Source organism: Cucurbita moschata, unplaced genomic scaffold (genome assembly GCF_002738365.1).
Source record: "Cucurbita moschata cultivar Rifu unplaced genomic scaffold, Cmos_1.0 Cmo_Scf00035, whole genome shotgun sequence".
Lineage (NCBI taxonomy): Eukaryota > Viridiplantae > Streptophyta > Magnoliopsida > Cucurbitales > Cucurbitaceae > Cucurbita > Cucurbita moschata.
In genome coordinates this window covers 1,845,692-1,861,764 of record NW_019268551.1, presented here as the reverse complement: position 1 = coordinate 1,861,764, position 16,073 = coordinate 1,845,692, and the positions used below count along the sequence as shown (strand labels likewise).

The following is a 16,073-nucleotide window of genomic DNA, read 5'->3' as shown; positions in this document are numbered from 1 at the left end:
AGCATCGTTCCACTTGAAAAGAAATACTTTCATCAACAAACAATCTCTTTATCCTGTCTAAAAATATATAAATAATGTTCTCAAACATGATTTTCTACTTGCTACAAGAAGAAGAATTACAAGAAACAATAACTAAAGAATGTGAGACTTCCACCATAGAGCAACATTATAATGTAACCGCCATTCCTAAATTGTGAGTGCTGGTGGTGTGTGTGTGAGAGAGAGAGACATCATTCATATTTCAACCATGAAAAGTACCTAACAGAACAGTATTGGCACTTAACGAAGTTCCCGGCTCAACAAGAATGTCATTGATATCTGCAAAGTGCAGCAGCTTCTAAGAAGGTACTTTAAGGATAGAATTCAACTCACAACTGATGGCATCAGCATGCAAGCAGTTGTTTCTATTTATTCATCATCTTCCAAAGCAGAGTATATCATCCTGCAATTACAAATCAGGCGAATTCGGTCAGAGAGGCATTTAACTATTTAAGATTCTAAAAAAACAACAAACAATAACATTGAAGTACCAAAATATAGAAAGGAAGAGGAGGAAAACTAGATAGGCTAGTTTGAAAAGCCGTCGCTTCTTTTCCCAGTTTAGCATATTGAATATCTCTGTAACATCTACCAGGTACTGTCTTCGTAGGTACCTGATCACAAGAACAGACTAATGAGTATAGTGATATGCAGATCATATGAAGGTGTGTTTCAGAAGTGAGCCGAGGATTTGTGCTTGTGGGCTAGGGTGAATGTAGCAGACCAGCGGATCTGGTGGTCGACAATCGTTCGGACTTGGTAAAGGTCGATAGAAAGGCCGTATGAGGTAATTGTTAGTAATATTATTAGATTCGGAATGGTAAGGGAAAATTAGTATTTAACAAAGGAGTTGGTACCAATATAGGGAGTGGGAAAGGATGAATGAAGGTAGAAAATACTTGTAGTTGGTTAGGCTTGAGAATACTCAAGAGGGATGTTCTAAGTACCTCAAATACATAGAGAGACATTAATTCTATTCCTTTATCCATTTATATTTCAATACAATTTCAGTTATTTGGTAAAGAGCTAAGAGTTATATCACCAAAATATCATAATATTCCGAATGCTTACTTTCCCTAGTATACGATACGCCCGATCATAGAGCCAAAGAAGGATTCTGCCTCAAATATTTTGAATGGTGCCTTCACCACTCGATTAAAAACAACTTAAAAGTTGGCATTCTTAATTCTAGTTCTCCTTGAGAATTGAAGAATACCATTAGATACAGAATGTGATGACTGCAATGCATAGTAAATTAGTTTTTCAACTAAGTTCTGCAACTACTCTACACTACCACATGAATTTTCTGAGATGGAAATAAAGCAAGCTCCAACCATATACCTTACATAATACATCAAAGGCAGTCGTTATTCAGTAGTCCGAAAAAATGGATTAGAGGCGTAATTAGAACTGATACATATTCTCTAACTAGCGTTCCCTATCACATCCCAACTACACTAGTAAGCAGCCACAGCTTACAACCACATACCAACATGGTCTATGCTGCTCTGACAATAAGCCCAGCCCAACAGAGTAGATCTTAGCTTCAAGGATAATCCTCAACTCTAACATCTGGTATTTCTTAAGCTATGTCAAATCAATGGGATGTCGATTAAACGGTCAAAATCAGAAGTAAATATCTTATGCAGTCAAAACTGTTCAAAATCATGTGTTTCTTTGGTTGAAAGAATTATACAATACAAATCATACAAATTGTTCTTGATTTAGATCATAAGTTCAATCAAAGGTGATGGATGAAAACACTTACAGTCTCACATTATAATATATGTACGGTCCACATAACATTGACATACCCCAATGCCCTGTTAAAAGATAGAAGAGGCACAAAACTCCTATAGCAACGAACTCCGGCATAACCACTTTATTTATTCTAGAAGCAGAGTCATAGGGGTTGATATAATCAAACTCGAGATCCGCCAAGCACATGAGCTACACACACAAAATAATGACGATGAAACGACAACAAAAACAACAATAAATTCAAAACGAAAACTTGATATTTGATCCTGCATACGTAAAAAGCTCAGAGATAGGAAATTGATATGTTTAAATACAAAAAGGAAGACTTGATTGAACAAGTCCTAAAATGTTGTTTAAATTTTTCTTAACATTGCCAGCCTCTTGGGTAATTAAGCTTCTACCAACAGATATTCTGAAGATCAACAACATAAATTCTGGGCGTAATAAATATTCAAACTAGGAATCAGTCAGCATGTTATAATGACTCATTGCATCCATAATCTTTCAATTATATATGCCATGAAATAAAAGCAGCCCAAGGGTCGCATACCATATATTCTTAAATTTTAGCTTTAGTTATACTTCACTAAGAAGAAATGGGATCAAAAGGATAGGTATTGACAAATAACCTTACAGCAATTGACCACCAGGAAAATCCTGACCTCAGAATCTTTTCAAGAAATTGGGGAAAAGCAAGAAAACTACAAAGCACGACATCCAATCAATATAAATCCAATCCAAGGTGCACAACGAATCTACACTTTCTTTAAAAGTGTTTCCAAATTGACAAGCGAAGAAGAATATGTGAATTATAATTGTGCTAAACCCTAATATCTCCGAGCTGAACAAAGCGCAAATCGAAATCCTAATCTACTAAAAATTAATGTTCAGAAATTGTATGAAATGTATCCGCCATCGAAATTTTGATATAAACTGTCTTCGATTCAAATTGATTCTACTTAACGAACTCGAACGGAAGTCAATGCGAGACAAACAGACGAGACAGGGTTTCGAATTTACCTGATAAACAAGGACTATCAGAAGAGCAACGAGGGAGAAGAATGATATAAGCCACACAAATAGATCCCCCATGCTCCTCTTCTGCGGTCAATCAAGCTATATTATCAGTGATTTTTGGTTAAAGGCGAACAGAGAGATTGAAGCACCACCATTGCCGAGAAAGATGGCGGCTAAGTGAAGATGCAGTAGAAAGAGATTAGGGCAGGAAACTCACGCTACAGTCCTCGGAGGTTCACGCAGGATCCCCGTGAAAGATGAACTCGAAAGTGGATTTGGATGACCGGAAGATCTCGTCGTTGACGAACGCCGCCGTATGTTTAGGGAGTCAAATTTCCAGGGACACTATTGGAAATCAAATTTTAAAGGGTTTTCTTTTTATTAAATTATATTAAAAAAAAAAAAAAAAAAAAACTAAAATCTCTTTAGGAGTGTTTGTTTCAATTTTCTTCTTTTTATTTTTATATTTATTCAATCTTCCTTTTTCTTTTTTTCTTTTTTTCTTTCTTAAAAAATATTTTTTAAAAATACTCATAAATTAAAAAAAAATATATTAATATTTTTTTTACTGTTGACGAAAAATGTATATCGATACCTCATAAATTATCTTCAAATATTATTATTTTTTTTGGGTAGGTTTTAAAAAAATTAAGGATATTAATAAAAAAAATTAACATTTAAAGATATTTTAAAAATATTTTCAAAGGTTGAAATACTTTTAAAATATTTTAAAAAAATTAAAAAAAATATTTTTGAAATAAAATACTAACGTACACCATGGTGAGTCAGGGACAACCCTTCTTCTTTAGCGAGGGACTCTCGGTGTTGTTTGAAAACCAACCCAACTCTTGAGGCGTGCATTGTCTGACAGGCATGCATGCGGTTCCAACGCCGCCACACAACCAGCTTCAATGGCAGTAAGATCATGAACAACAAGCAACACGACTAGCAATCGAACATGCGAGACGACTACAATCGGTTTGTGAATAGCATCACATTCGATTGGTTAGTGTGTTGTCTAGTAATGAATCGAATTTAAGTTTTGTATATAAGAATGTATGGATAATATTCTATCCCACCTTTTTTATTCAATTAAGGAGCTCGGGCAATCGCTGGATGTTTGTTATATGAACAACGTTATTAAGACCCGTTTTAAAATTATGGTTTAGACCGTTACAAATGGTATCAGAGCTAGACACGGGGTAATATGCCAACGAGAAGGTTGTGTTCTAAAGTGGTAGACACAAGGCGGTGTGCCAGCAAAGACGTTGGTCTCGAAAGGAGGTGGCTTTTGTTAATGGCAATCAAAGTATTATTTTTGCCACTATGAATGATGCGTGTGGGAACTAATCATCAACGGTCAGTAGAGTAAACACAGTTTCTTTATGTGTCAGTTCGTGTCGAGTTAGATAATCCTTATCTATGGCAAGTCATGAGCAAGTGACAAAAAGGAGTATCTTACTGAATATTTTTAATAATCGCCAAGATTTAAGTAAGGTTGTGACACGAAAATGACACGTAGGGTTAAGACAACCCGGCCTCTCCTTTTAACATGTTTTGTGTTATGAAGCTCCTTGTCTATGGGAATTACAAACATCGTGAATGATTGTGTTTTTCTAATAAAGTTTCGTAGGGTTGGATTGTTTTTTTTAAATGTTTGTCTTCCAAAGTTCGGGATACCTCAAACATGTTTGAATTATTTAATTTGGAAACATTATACTTGCTTTTAAAAGCAACGATCCTAATTGGTACGTAAACAGACCGTTTTCATTTAAAGCTAATGGTAAAGATATTGAGTGCATGACGACAGACTTAAACCTCTAACCTTTTAATTAGTAGTATATACTTCAAGCCACGAGTATTTGTAGGTTGAGTTGGGTCGTATCGTAACATTACTCAACCCAAACAATCCTTAAATTTTTCGTGTTTAGTTGGTTCGGGTTATTTATTCAATTTTTTTTAATAAAAGTAAAACATTTAGACATTTAATTAAATTTGCAGCTCAATTTGAGTATATCTTTTAAAAAATATATCTTTTAAAATTAACAATAAATTCGAATTGATGTCCCAGTCATGCTTACTTAAAGCATGACAGATGTCTCAGTATTGCTTGTCCGAGTCAGTTGACAAGAGATGTCACGGTCATGCTTACCTAAAGCATGACAGATGTCCCAGTCTTGCTTGTCCAAGTTAGTTGACAGGGACGTCAACCAATTGAGTGGGAGAGGATATCACCGTCATGCATGTCCAAGGCGTGTTGTCAATGGCCGCATGACAGATATCCCATTCTTACTTGTCCAGGACACGTTGTCCATGGTTGCATGCCTGTTCCAAACCTCTTTTACATGCTTTTTTGAGTGAATATAGGGGTGTAGATTCAACTCAATCTAATTTTAGGGAAACTCACGAACCAACCCAATTCATAAAGTTTTCATTTATTCACAACTCAACCAAAACCGTACAGATTGGATTAGATGGATCATATTTGTTTAGATTATTATCGAGTTTTTTGAACAATCCTACCTCAAAGCTAGCGAACGTATAACGACGTGCACCATAGTGACTATGCAAATGAATCTCGAAAAAATCGAGCCACATGCAATGTCGAAAAAGAGATCAAAACACGAAAGATTTGGGTAAAATTTCACATGGGCAATGCATTTGAATTAGCATGCTTAATCATCAAACTTCAAGGCATGCATGTTCATATCAATTCATTCAAATCTAAAGTACAAAAAAAACCCATTTGCATGCAAATTAGTATTTTTTTTTTCTTTTTCTTTTTGGCCACAAACAAAGATATAATTGAAGCAATGATCATGAAAATGCAAATTTTGAAATACCCAACCAAGACCAACTTTTGTCTTTAGAGAAACACATGAAGAGCAATAGTTACCCACATTCACTTTCCCCTAGGTTTTCGGATTGCATTTCATGATTCCCGACCCCGCATACTTTATTTTATAATCTAAAAAACTCGATCAATCTAATCTAACTCATATCACGAGTGTATACAGGTTGCCTCGAATAGGTTAAAAAAAGTTTTTAGACCAATTTCGGGTTGGTGGGTTGGTTACCTAAGCACCGAATATAGTTCATAACGCAACTCAACCCATCGGGTTGGGTTGGGTTGCATTGGGTTGCGTTTAAAAAGTCAAATATCAAACATTTACAAGCGACAGTGCATCTAAATATTCTAAATTTGTTTAAAAGTATGGGTGGTTAGGTAGTAACCCTATTTTTCGATTGGTTGGGTTGACCCGATAAAAAAAAGTCAACCTACAAACGATTCGAATTTTCGATTTTTCAAAAATTCAACTCAACCCAAACGGAAAAAAAAAAATCCAGCCTAACTCATCCTTTATAATTTGGGTTGGGTAATCTAGGTTTATCGGGTTATCGAGTCATATGAACACTTATAATGCATATGATTTGAATAAAATATTTTAATTTATTATATATATTTATATTTATTTCATCTTATTATTAACTCTAACTACTGTTAAAAAATATTTTATAATTTATTTAAAAAGTAAAAAAAATATTATGAAAATGATTCGCTGCAATGCATGTATTTAGGTTAAAATGGGCCCCACTAAAGATCTCTCACAATGAATGGTGGGCCCATTATTCATAATTAACTTTTAATATTTGAACTTTGGGTTCTCTATATTTATATAATTGAATTTCGACCTCTACTTATGTCCTCTTCAACCTTTTTACCCTTTTTTTTACTTTTTCTTTTTTTTTTAACTTTTATTTTACCATAAAGTAATTTTCTTACCCTTCTTATTTTAGAAGTTGTTTATATTTTTCATTTAAATAAAAAATTATAATTGATGTGACGCATGATGGATTTCAATTATAGAAAATAGATTGTTTTTACCATTTATTTTATCTAAAAAGATTTTGTTAATATCATTTACCTACTGAATTTTTACCAAGTGATTAATTTACGTTAATGCTATTTTAAAGGCTAAATTAATAAAAGTAAATACCATACACTTTTAAAAATTTGAATATTATCTTTAAATTCAAAAAAAAAATCTCAAAAATACTCTTAAACTGTGAAGAAATTTCAAATTACGGTTTCGAATAGAAACGTTTAGTACTTTATTTTAAAAATATCTTTAAATTTTTTTTTTTAAAAATAATATATTTACCATTAGTACCTCGTTTCTGAAATACTCATGAACTATCCAAAGTAACATTAAACCGTCGGTAGATAATCTATGACATGTCGATAGACGATTTTCGTCCATATATTGACAAATAAGATAATTTTTTTTTATAAGGGTAAAGTGTGTTAATGCTCCTTTTGAAATTTTGTTGGTATTTTTTAAACAGAGTATTAGCTGTATATTAAGATATTTTTCAAACAAAATATTATCGATTTCTATAATTTTTTTTTAAAACTAACAGTAAATATGTTATATATATTATTTTTAATTTTAAAGATATTATTAAAACTTTTTAAAGTTGAATATTTTCGTAAGAGAGTGCAAATTTGAATGATATTTTTATTAATTAAATCTATTATAATAAATCCCACTCAATTATATATATATATATATTTAAATTTCTATAATATAATTTTTTTTTATTTTGGTAATAAAAATGCAAATTGGATAGATATTTAGAACGGGATAAAAAGAAGTGAAGATTGGTGAAATCTCGTAATCAAGCAATAATTTAAAGAAATGGTATGATTAAAAAGGGTTGTGGGGGATGATGTGAAAAGTCGAAAATAATCGATGGATGAAAGAATGATGGTGTTTGTATCGTGTATGACAATGTCATTTTAGTCTTTTTTGATGATTGAGCGTGACTATATATATATATCTAAATAAATAATAATTTTCGTATCTCTCAAAAAGTCAATTGGTCAAACTTTGGCGGCTCTCGTCGTTTTCTTTGTTTTTATCTTTTTCTCTTTAAAAAAAATTATTATAACGGCGCAAATCATGAATTTCAATCGGGATACTATTTTTAGATGGTAAATTTTGGATTCATAATTATCCGTTTATTGGTTTTTTCTTGGTCTAAAAATTTTAGTTTTTTTTACTGTTTGTAGTGTGATCTGCTAGTGTCGGTGTATATGGGTTGGGTGGAGAGAATTTTTTAAACCAATCCAAAAATCCAAGTTAATTGGGTTGGTGACTCCAATGATTATTCACAACTCTACCATTTATTTTTTTGAGTTGAGTTGCGTTGTGTCTCGTAATTTTTATTTTTTTAAATTATTTTATAAAAAATTAGTTATCAACGTACCTATTGCATAATAACTAAAACTTAATGTATACGTCCTTCTATAGCTGGTTAGAGTAAGTTAGGTCGATATTTTGTTGAATAAATATACTTAAACTAAAATAATATAATAATAATAATAATAATAATTTTAAAATATCTTTATTATTGATTTTTAAAAAAAATAATTAATAGGTTGTTTTAAAAATATCTTTAAACTTTTAAAAAATTTGAAGTACTATATTTTTTAACTTTTTAAAAAATTTAAAGGATATTAATGAAATTTTTTAAATTCTACCGTATTTTTTAAATACTATAAAAAAATTTAAGGATATTTTTTAAACAAAATTTCATCTAAAATGAACTATAAGGGTATTTTTAATATCTTTTTTGAAAATTTAAAAATACGTTTAATTTTTTTTTATTAATTATAACTAATTAGAAATAAATTGTTCGTGGTCGTTTTAATGATGGTAGGAAAGTAGATGATATTAAAAACTACATAAATGAGCACAATAATTAAGATGATTAAAAGAAGCTAAACTAATTTAATTTGAGCTGTCAATTCAAAAGGTAATATATAATTAATTATAGTGTACAATGGAATAATTAAGTTTAATTAGAATAACTCATCTACGATACGATAGATTTAAATTCTAAAATTAGTATCAATTAAAATTAATACTATATATATATATATATATATATATTTTTTTTTTTTTTTGAGAAAATAATTTTATTTACATTATTTTGTAAACTAATTTTAAATGAAATTAAATGAAAATAACTTAAATAAATAATCTATATTTGAATTAACTTTAAAATATTGTTATAATTTTAAATTCAATAAATAGAAATTAATTGTCAAATTAAACCATAGGTTAAAGATTATAGATCCTTAGCCTTTTTTATTACTTCATAACTCACAATTTCAAAATCATAATTAATATAAACTATTTTGGGTCTATAAACTGATATTTATAGCTACTTTTATTTTTTATATTTATATTTTTTTTAATGTTAAATTATAAATTTAGTTCGTAAAAAAAAATTAATATTAAAAAATTATCTAATAAACTCTAGTTTTTATTTTATTTTATTTTATATATAATAAATATTTTGATTTTTTAAAAAAATTCATGATTTTATTGGATACAAAATAAAAAGTTTAGTAGTATACTAAGCACAAAATTAAATATTATATGTATAAAAGAAGCGTTAAATTTATATCAAAGGGCTGACTGGATAATAAATTTGAAAAAAATAATATTTAACGTTATAATGGTAGTAAGAAAAACTGAATTTATCTTTGTCGAGAATGTTTTCGAGACTTGTTGCCAATATAAATTGGATTGTTCGAAAAAACACACGATCGTTGAACCAAAAGTAATGAGAAAATTTTGTTCGTTAGTTGACATGTTACATATCAAACTTAAGAAAAATAAATATCGAAACTATAATAGAAAAATGATATTAAATTACGTACTTATAATAAGAGAAAATTTTATTTAATAAATTGATTATGACCCAAGTAGTCTCGTGAATGCAAAATTACGAAGTAAGAGGATAGCCACGTGGACGGACGAGACATTTTTTAAATTATAGGCTAAATAATATTGAAAATGTATATATTTACTTAAAATTTAAAAAGATTTTTTTTTTCTTCCCTAAATATTCAATGAATATATACATAAAGGCCTTTTTTTTTTTTTTTTTTTTTTTCCACATGACAGAGCTGACTTGGCGAGCGAGTGTCATCCCCAACACAGCTGTACATCTTGGCCAACACAGCATGCCAGCTCACCTTAGTTGTCTTTGTCCTTTAGTTTCAATTTACCCTTTTTAATTGTGATTCTAAGTTATAATAATAATAAAACGTAGTAAAATAAAAAATAGATATAGAGAGTATTAATATTATTAACTCACCTTTTAATTGAATTTATTGGAATTTGATAACCCTTAATAATATCGGTTTAAAATTACAGATTTGTCCCTAAGATGAAAATTAATGCGTAAAATAGAAATGAAACCATCCAGATTGATAGTTTCGAATATTCTCTTGTGACATGGTGGATGTGGGATCGGTTTATTCATATACCTCTCTTTTACTCAGGTGTCTCCGTCACTCATTTTTTCAATATTCTATTATAGACCCTAATCTTATGTGAGATCCCATGTCGATTGAAGGGTATGTAAATCTCTCACAATCTCTCACACTCTTTGTAAGGGTATGTAAATCTCTCTCTAGCATACGGGTTTTAAAAATCTTGAGGGGAACCTGAAAAGAAAAAACCAAAAAGGAACAATGTCTACTAGCCGGTGGCATGAGCCTTTGCATCTTATTTTTTTTTTTTTTTTTTTTCTACTCTTCAATGAAAATATTTTACAAATATTTCAAAACAATCATTGAAATAAAAAATAGGAATATGAAACGAATGTGTACATGTAGGTCCAAACTTTTCGTTCGGGTCAGTGACTGTGAGATCTCTCATCAATAAGCCAGAAGAATGAAGCATTCTTTATAAAGAATGAAAACATCTCTCTTGTAGACATGTTGTTGACGACAATATGTAATGAGCTAACGTCTGCTAGATAAGAGAGAAGAACTAGACAATATCTAATAGCAGTAGGCGTACAAATAGTATTAGAGCCAGAAAGCCAACGTTGTGCCAATGAAGAGAGGGAAACCCGAAAATATATGATAGAGGTGAGGTAACCAAACAGACAGATAATATCTATTAACGGTTATAACTAACTCAATTTTTAAAAGGACGGGAGTATTATTAGAATAGAAAGTTTTTTAAGATTTAAAAAAAAAAGAAAAAGAAATGGTATTTTAGGCATGTGAAAAGATTTGGAAGGGAGTGGATGGCGTTCTTAGCCTCACTCACATATAAATATTACAACACAATAAACAAACATTGAATCCATAGGATTTCACGCTCTTCCTCTCCTTTCCTTTCAAAATTCCCGCATTATTTTAACTGTTTCTCCATCCTCCGCCCCTTTCCGCCGCTCCTCAACCCATTCACCGCCGCCCACCCTCTCTCCGCCGGATTCCTCCACCCAATGTTGCCTTTCCACTCCCTCTCCGCCGCCCAGCTTGCGCTTGGCCGCAATCTCACCTTCTTCGAGACCCTCTGGTTCAACTACTCCCACGACAAGTCCGATTACTTCCTCTTTTGCCATAACATTCTCTTCCTGTTCTTGATTTTCTCCTTTATTCCCCTTCCCCTTATCTTTCTCGAGATCTTGCACGCCTCCGGGATTCACAAGTACAAAATTCAGCCCAAAGTCCGGTTGCCATTTTCCGAGATCTTCCGCTGCTACAAGGATGTTATGCGCATGTTCTTCCTTGTTGTTGGTCCTCTTCAGCTCGTCTCATTCCCTTCCATTCAGGTGAATCTCGGGTTTCGATTTCGCGATTTCTACCCTCTTGTTGATTTAGGATTTTGATTTTGAGATTGTTTTTCGGTTTCTCTTGGATCATTAGATGATTGGAATCAGGACGGGTTTGCCATTGCCTTCTGGTTGGGAAATTGTTTCTCAATTGGTGGTGTATTTCATGGTGGAGGATTATACCAATTATTGGATTCATAGATTCCTCCATTGCAAATGGGGGTATGAGAATATCCATCAAGTTCATCATGAATACACTGCTCCTATTGGATTTGCAGCTCCTTACGCTCATTGGGCGGAGGTTTTGATCCTTGGAATCCCCTCTTTTCTTGGTCCTGCTATGGTTCCTGGTCATATGATCACCTTCTGGTTGTGGATTGCGCTAAGGCAGATTGAGGCCATTGACACGCATAGTGGGTATGAATTCTAAAGCTATATCTCTCTCACACTGTGTTAAAAGTACTTTTAATCTGAAGGATCTTGAATGGTGGGCTTACCTCTTTTTTGACTACGACCGAGATCTGCTCTATTGCTTTCTTCTCTTTTAATCTTGATTTCCTTTTCCTCATTATATATATATATATATATATATATTTTATCTATATGGAGTTCCATCATTACTGTATGAATTTATTGCATGCTGAATGATTGATCCTACTAACTTGATATAACGAAGTTTGAAGTTTTGTGTTGAGAAATATTGAAAGGGTTAAATTTACCCTTCTTTGAGTTGTCTAGCATCAACTTTTTCAGCTTCCACATTCTTCATACAGCTGTGTGAAAGCTCGATATTCCTTTGAATTTATCGTAAGGGGGTGTATATATCTTCTATGAGAAGCTTAGCTATGAAGCTTGATTCTTGTATACTAAACTTATTATAGGGCCCACTACCCCTTTATGCTTTAAGCTTATGGATATCATTTCAAGATCCATGATTTAACATGCTATGAAGTAGCTAGTATTGAGTATTGTTATTTTTTTCTTCTCAATTTTGTATTAGGCTTTGTGTGCTAACATTTGACTTTACTTTCTCTGATTAGTGGGACCGTAGGTGTATTAGACTATAGTTTTTAGTGAAGAATGAGATTCGTGTATGAGGAAAGGAAAAACAACGACGTGGTTGTGTCAATGTGTGATGATATCGGTGGGCAAAGATCATGAACATGATTATAACCGAACCTTCTTGGTTCAAACATTCTTCACTTCAGGGGAGCCTTTAGCTCACGATCATTCCCGATCTTCTGTATCTTACTCCATTGTAGTTGTTTTTGGGGCTTCACCTTTTCGATCTCATTGTTAAGATTTCATAACCTTGGGATTGTTGGGAAATGAAAGGAAGTTCGGAGCTGTTGTGTAGAAAGAAATCTTTAGAGAATTGCTTCTAGCCCGATGGAGTAGACATATAGGGTGCTCACGGGTTAGACTCGTGTAACTTGGGTTAAGAAGCCTAACATATTCTAGCATACGGTTTGCTTATTTTGATCTACGAGTTTGTTAATTCCCTGGGTTACATAAACCCACTAGTTATACGAATCCAAGTTTCCATAACTGTGAGATCCCACCTCGAGAGGGGAACGAAGCATTCTTTATAAGGGTGTGGAAACCTTTCCCCAGCAGACAGTGTTTTGAAAACTTTGAAGGGAAACCCGACGGGAAAGCCCATCTGCTAGCGGTGGGCTTGGGCTGTTACAATAATCTACCACTCAGTACGTTCTGAACACAAATAAATTATATAAACTCAGCTTTTCAATAAACCAACCTTATTCAATTGTATTGTTCCTCTTCCTCCTCAGAAGAATCGAGAAGCTCTGTTATTCATGTTGGCTCAATCGTTTTAGAGGAGTGTAGAGGTAACAAAAGTAAATTGACATCTCAAAGGGCCAGCTTACTCAAATAAGAATCCATTGATTTGACCTCCAAATTGTTTAGTTGGTCAGAAACGAAAAATAATTGATGTCAGGCTTATGGCTGGGAACAAATGCGGTGTCAGACAATCATTTCTTTGGTCATGTAGGACATAGCTTCACTCTTGGTGGGTTTCCTGTGGCTGAACATCCCTTTAGCCCTTGGCTGAACTCGAATAACTTTATGTGTTATTATTTTATATCCCTGAAGTTTAATTGTTTTGTCTCTTTCACAGAAATATTGAGATTCGTATGCACATTGATGGAAAGTTGTTGTATAACTTTTGGTGCTAACGAGAAAGTCGAAAAAATTTTAAAAATGAAGAAACTCACATCAATAATCTGAAGTTGAACTATTGACTTCTTTGGACTTTCCCTTTGTATTATGTTTTCTATCGATGTGAATGAGAGGAATGATGGTTTAATGGGTAAGCCTTACTGCATATCTCCAAAATCTACTGTTTTCTCTCTTTACCATGTCGACTTAAACTTACTACTTGTGAGATCCCACCTCGATTGGAGAGGAAAATGAAACATTTTTTACAAGGGTGTGGAAACCTTTTCCAGTAGACGCATTCTAAAACCATGAGGGGATATCCATAAGGGAAATCCAAAAAGGACAATATCTGCTAGCGGTGGGCTTGAGTTGTTACACTACTAGAGATGTTATGGGAGGTATACCAAACTAGAGGGACTATAATAAACTTTTAAAACTATAGAGATCAAGTTGAAGTCAAGTGCAAACCATAGAGACTAAAATCGTAATACAATCATACTTTGAGATCTCACATCGATTGGAGAGAACAAGTGCATTCTTTATAAGGGTGTGAAAACTTCTCTCTAGCAGACGCGTTTTAAAAACCTTGAGGGAGGGAAAATCCCAAAGAAGATAATATCTACTCGCGGTCGCTGGGCGTCAAAGGGGATGGATTGTAAGATTCCACATCGATTGGAGAGAAGAATGATTGCATTCTTTATAAGGGTGTGAAAATCTTTCTTAGAAGACATGGTTGGAAAGCCTAAAGAGGACAAAATACATCATTTATCTTCCTTTTAGTGTGTTCTTTTTCTTTTCCTCCTCTGCTTTTCTCTGAGATTGTGCTTTTATGATGGCCTGTTGAGATCATCCCTGGTTTTATTCATACATATTATATTCATATTCAGGTATGATTTCCCCTGGAGTCTAACGAAATTCATACCATTTTACGGTGGTTCGGACCATCATGATTACCATCACTATGTTGGAGGACAAAGCCATAGCAACTTTGCTTCAGTATTTACCTACTGTGATTATATTTACGGAACTGACAAGGTAGTTATGCTGCTCCTCTTATAATTTTACCTCCCACTTGTTCTTCCAGTTAAACCATGCTCATAAAAGTTACTCGTTTGTTTACTTCCTCAGGGGTATCGCTATCAAAAGAAGATCCTTAAGAAGGTAAGCATTTTGTTTTCGCCTCCGCCCCCACCTTCACCCCGAAAATTGATTGTATATGATGTCGTGAGCTTGCATTGATTTCATGTTTTCTCCAACTGGACATTAGATATACTCATCTATGAGCTTGCTTCGATTGCGTGGCCTTGGGATTGCTAGTTTAACTATATTTGGTTGGATCAAATGTGAGATCCCACATTGGTTGGAGAGGGGAACGGAGCATTCCTTATTGGGTGTGGAAACCTCTCCCTAACAGACGTGTTTTAAAACCGTGATGCTGACAGCGATACGTAGCAGGCTAAAATGGACAATATTTGTTAGCGGTGGGTTTGGGTTGTTACAAATGGTATTAAAGCCAGACACCGGGCGGTGTCCCAGTGATGTCGCTGGGTCCCTAAGGGGGTAGATTGTGAGATCTCACGTCGGTTGGAGAGGGGAACAAAGCATTCCTCATAGGATGTGGAAACCTCTCCCTAACAGACACATTTGATAACCATGAGACTAACGGGATACGCAAGTGGCTAAAACGGACAATATCTACTAACGGTGGGCAGCTTGGGCTGTTACATCAAATCTATTTCCTTTGTTCTTTTTAACCGGCTACCCCGTACCTGTTAAATCATTGTGTGTTCTAATTGTTTGTTGGTGGTGGAATCAGTTGAAGGAAGAAGTGAAAAGCAGTGAAGGATCATACTACAGCACAGCCGAAGATGTTAAAGTGGACTAGACGATGAATCGGGGAACGAGGGATATTCATGTTTTGAAGGATGGGGGGTTTTTTTTCGTGTCGGTAGCAATGTTACGTGGTCTCATCGACGAGGTAGTTAGGGAGTGGGATGGGAAGGAAATTAACATGGGGTCTATAAAAAAAGTTTAATTTTTGTTAGCTTAATATGTCGAGGCAGAGAAGTCATATTCTCCCGTGGCTATGTGTGTGGGTTTAACCTTATTGTGCAGACAAAACTGGTAATATAAATATGTATTCTGGTTGTGAAATTTAATGCTTTTATGTTAAATAAATATATTGTTTGTAATAAGAATTAAGCATAATGCTTAAAAACTTCCTAATAAAAAAAAAATAAAAATAAAGACAAAAACAAAATGATGTGTTCTTGGAGATTAAAACATTATATTTGTTTATATGAGTTATGATTTCAAAAGAATGGTATTCTGATTTGATTCACCTTTTTCAAACCTTTATTTATGTTTTAAATTATTACTTCAAAGAATTCGTGCCTTTATAGGCCCCAATATTCCCGAACATCCTCTAC

At 33.3% G+C, this 16,073-nt stretch overlaps 2 protein-coding genes across 3 annotated transcripts; one reads left to right on the top strand and one right to left on the bottom strand.

Moving 5' to 3' along the window:
• Positions 1–7: 7 nt before the first annotated feature.
• LOC111431220 (protein cornichon homolog 4-like) lies at positions 8–3,175 on the bottom strand. Of its 2 annotated transcripts, none has more exons than XM_023067809.1 (5): positions 3,035–3,175; positions 2,821–2,916; positions 1,808–1,989; positions 531–653; positions 8–442 (listed from the first exon to the last, which is right to left on the bottom strand). In XM_023067809.1, the coding sequence occupies exons 2-5, from the start codon at positions 2,890–2,892 to the stop codon at positions 409–411; spliced, it is 411 nt and encodes a 136-aa protein (XP_022923577.1). In that variant the 5' UTR covers positions 2,893–2,916; positions 3,035–3,175; the 3' UTR covers positions 8–408. The 2 variants fall into 2 exon arrangements, with proteins under 2 accessions (XP_022923577.1, XP_022923576.1); XM_023067808.1 differs by having other exon boundaries at positions 2,821–2,901.
• Positions 3,176–10,968: 7,793 nt separating this feature from the next.
• Positions 10,969–15,822, top strand: LOC111431186 (methylsterol monooxygenase 1-2). The gene is made up of 5 exons (XM_023067745.1): positions 10,969–11,463; positions 11,558–11,880; positions 14,532–14,679; positions 14,773–14,805; positions 15,461–15,822. The coding sequence occupies exons 1-5, from the start codon at positions 11,134–11,136 to the stop codon at positions 15,527–15,529; spliced, it is 903 nt and encodes a 300-aa protein (XP_022923513.1). The 5' UTR covers positions 10,969–11,133; the 3' UTR covers positions 15,530–15,822.
• Positions 15,823–16,073: the final 251 nt, after the last annotated feature.

What these genes read in the sequence shown, in the direction of transcription:
- LOC111431220 (XM_023067809.1), bottom strand. Translation starts at nt 2,892, where the DNA reads ATGGGGGATCTATTTGTGTGGCTTATATCATTCTTCTCCCTCGTTGCT. An exon ending in TGATAGTCCTTGTTTATCAG is followed by an intron (nt 1,990 to 2,820) that starts GTAAATTCGAAA and finishes TTGTGTGTGTAG; the next exon opens with CTCATGTGCTTGGCGGATCT. An exon ending in CTCTTCCTTTCTATATTTTG is followed by an intron (nt 443 to 530) that starts GTACTTCAATGT and finishes TTGTAATTGCAG; the next exon opens with GATGATATACTCTGCTTTGG.
- LOC111431186 (XM_023067745.1), top strand. Translation starts at nt 11,134, where the DNA reads ATGTTGCCTTTCCACTCCCTCTCCGCCGCCCAGCTTGCGCTTGGCCGC. An exon ending in TCTCATTCCCTTCCATTCAG is followed by an intron (nt 11,464 to 11,557) that starts GTGAATCTCGGG and finishes TTGGATCATTAG; the next exon opens with ATGATTGGAATCAGGACGGG. An exon ending in ATATTTACGGAACTGACAAG is followed by an intron (nt 14,680 to 14,772) that starts GTAGTTATGCTG and finishes TTACTTCCTCAG; the next exon opens with GGGTATCGCTATCAAAAGAA.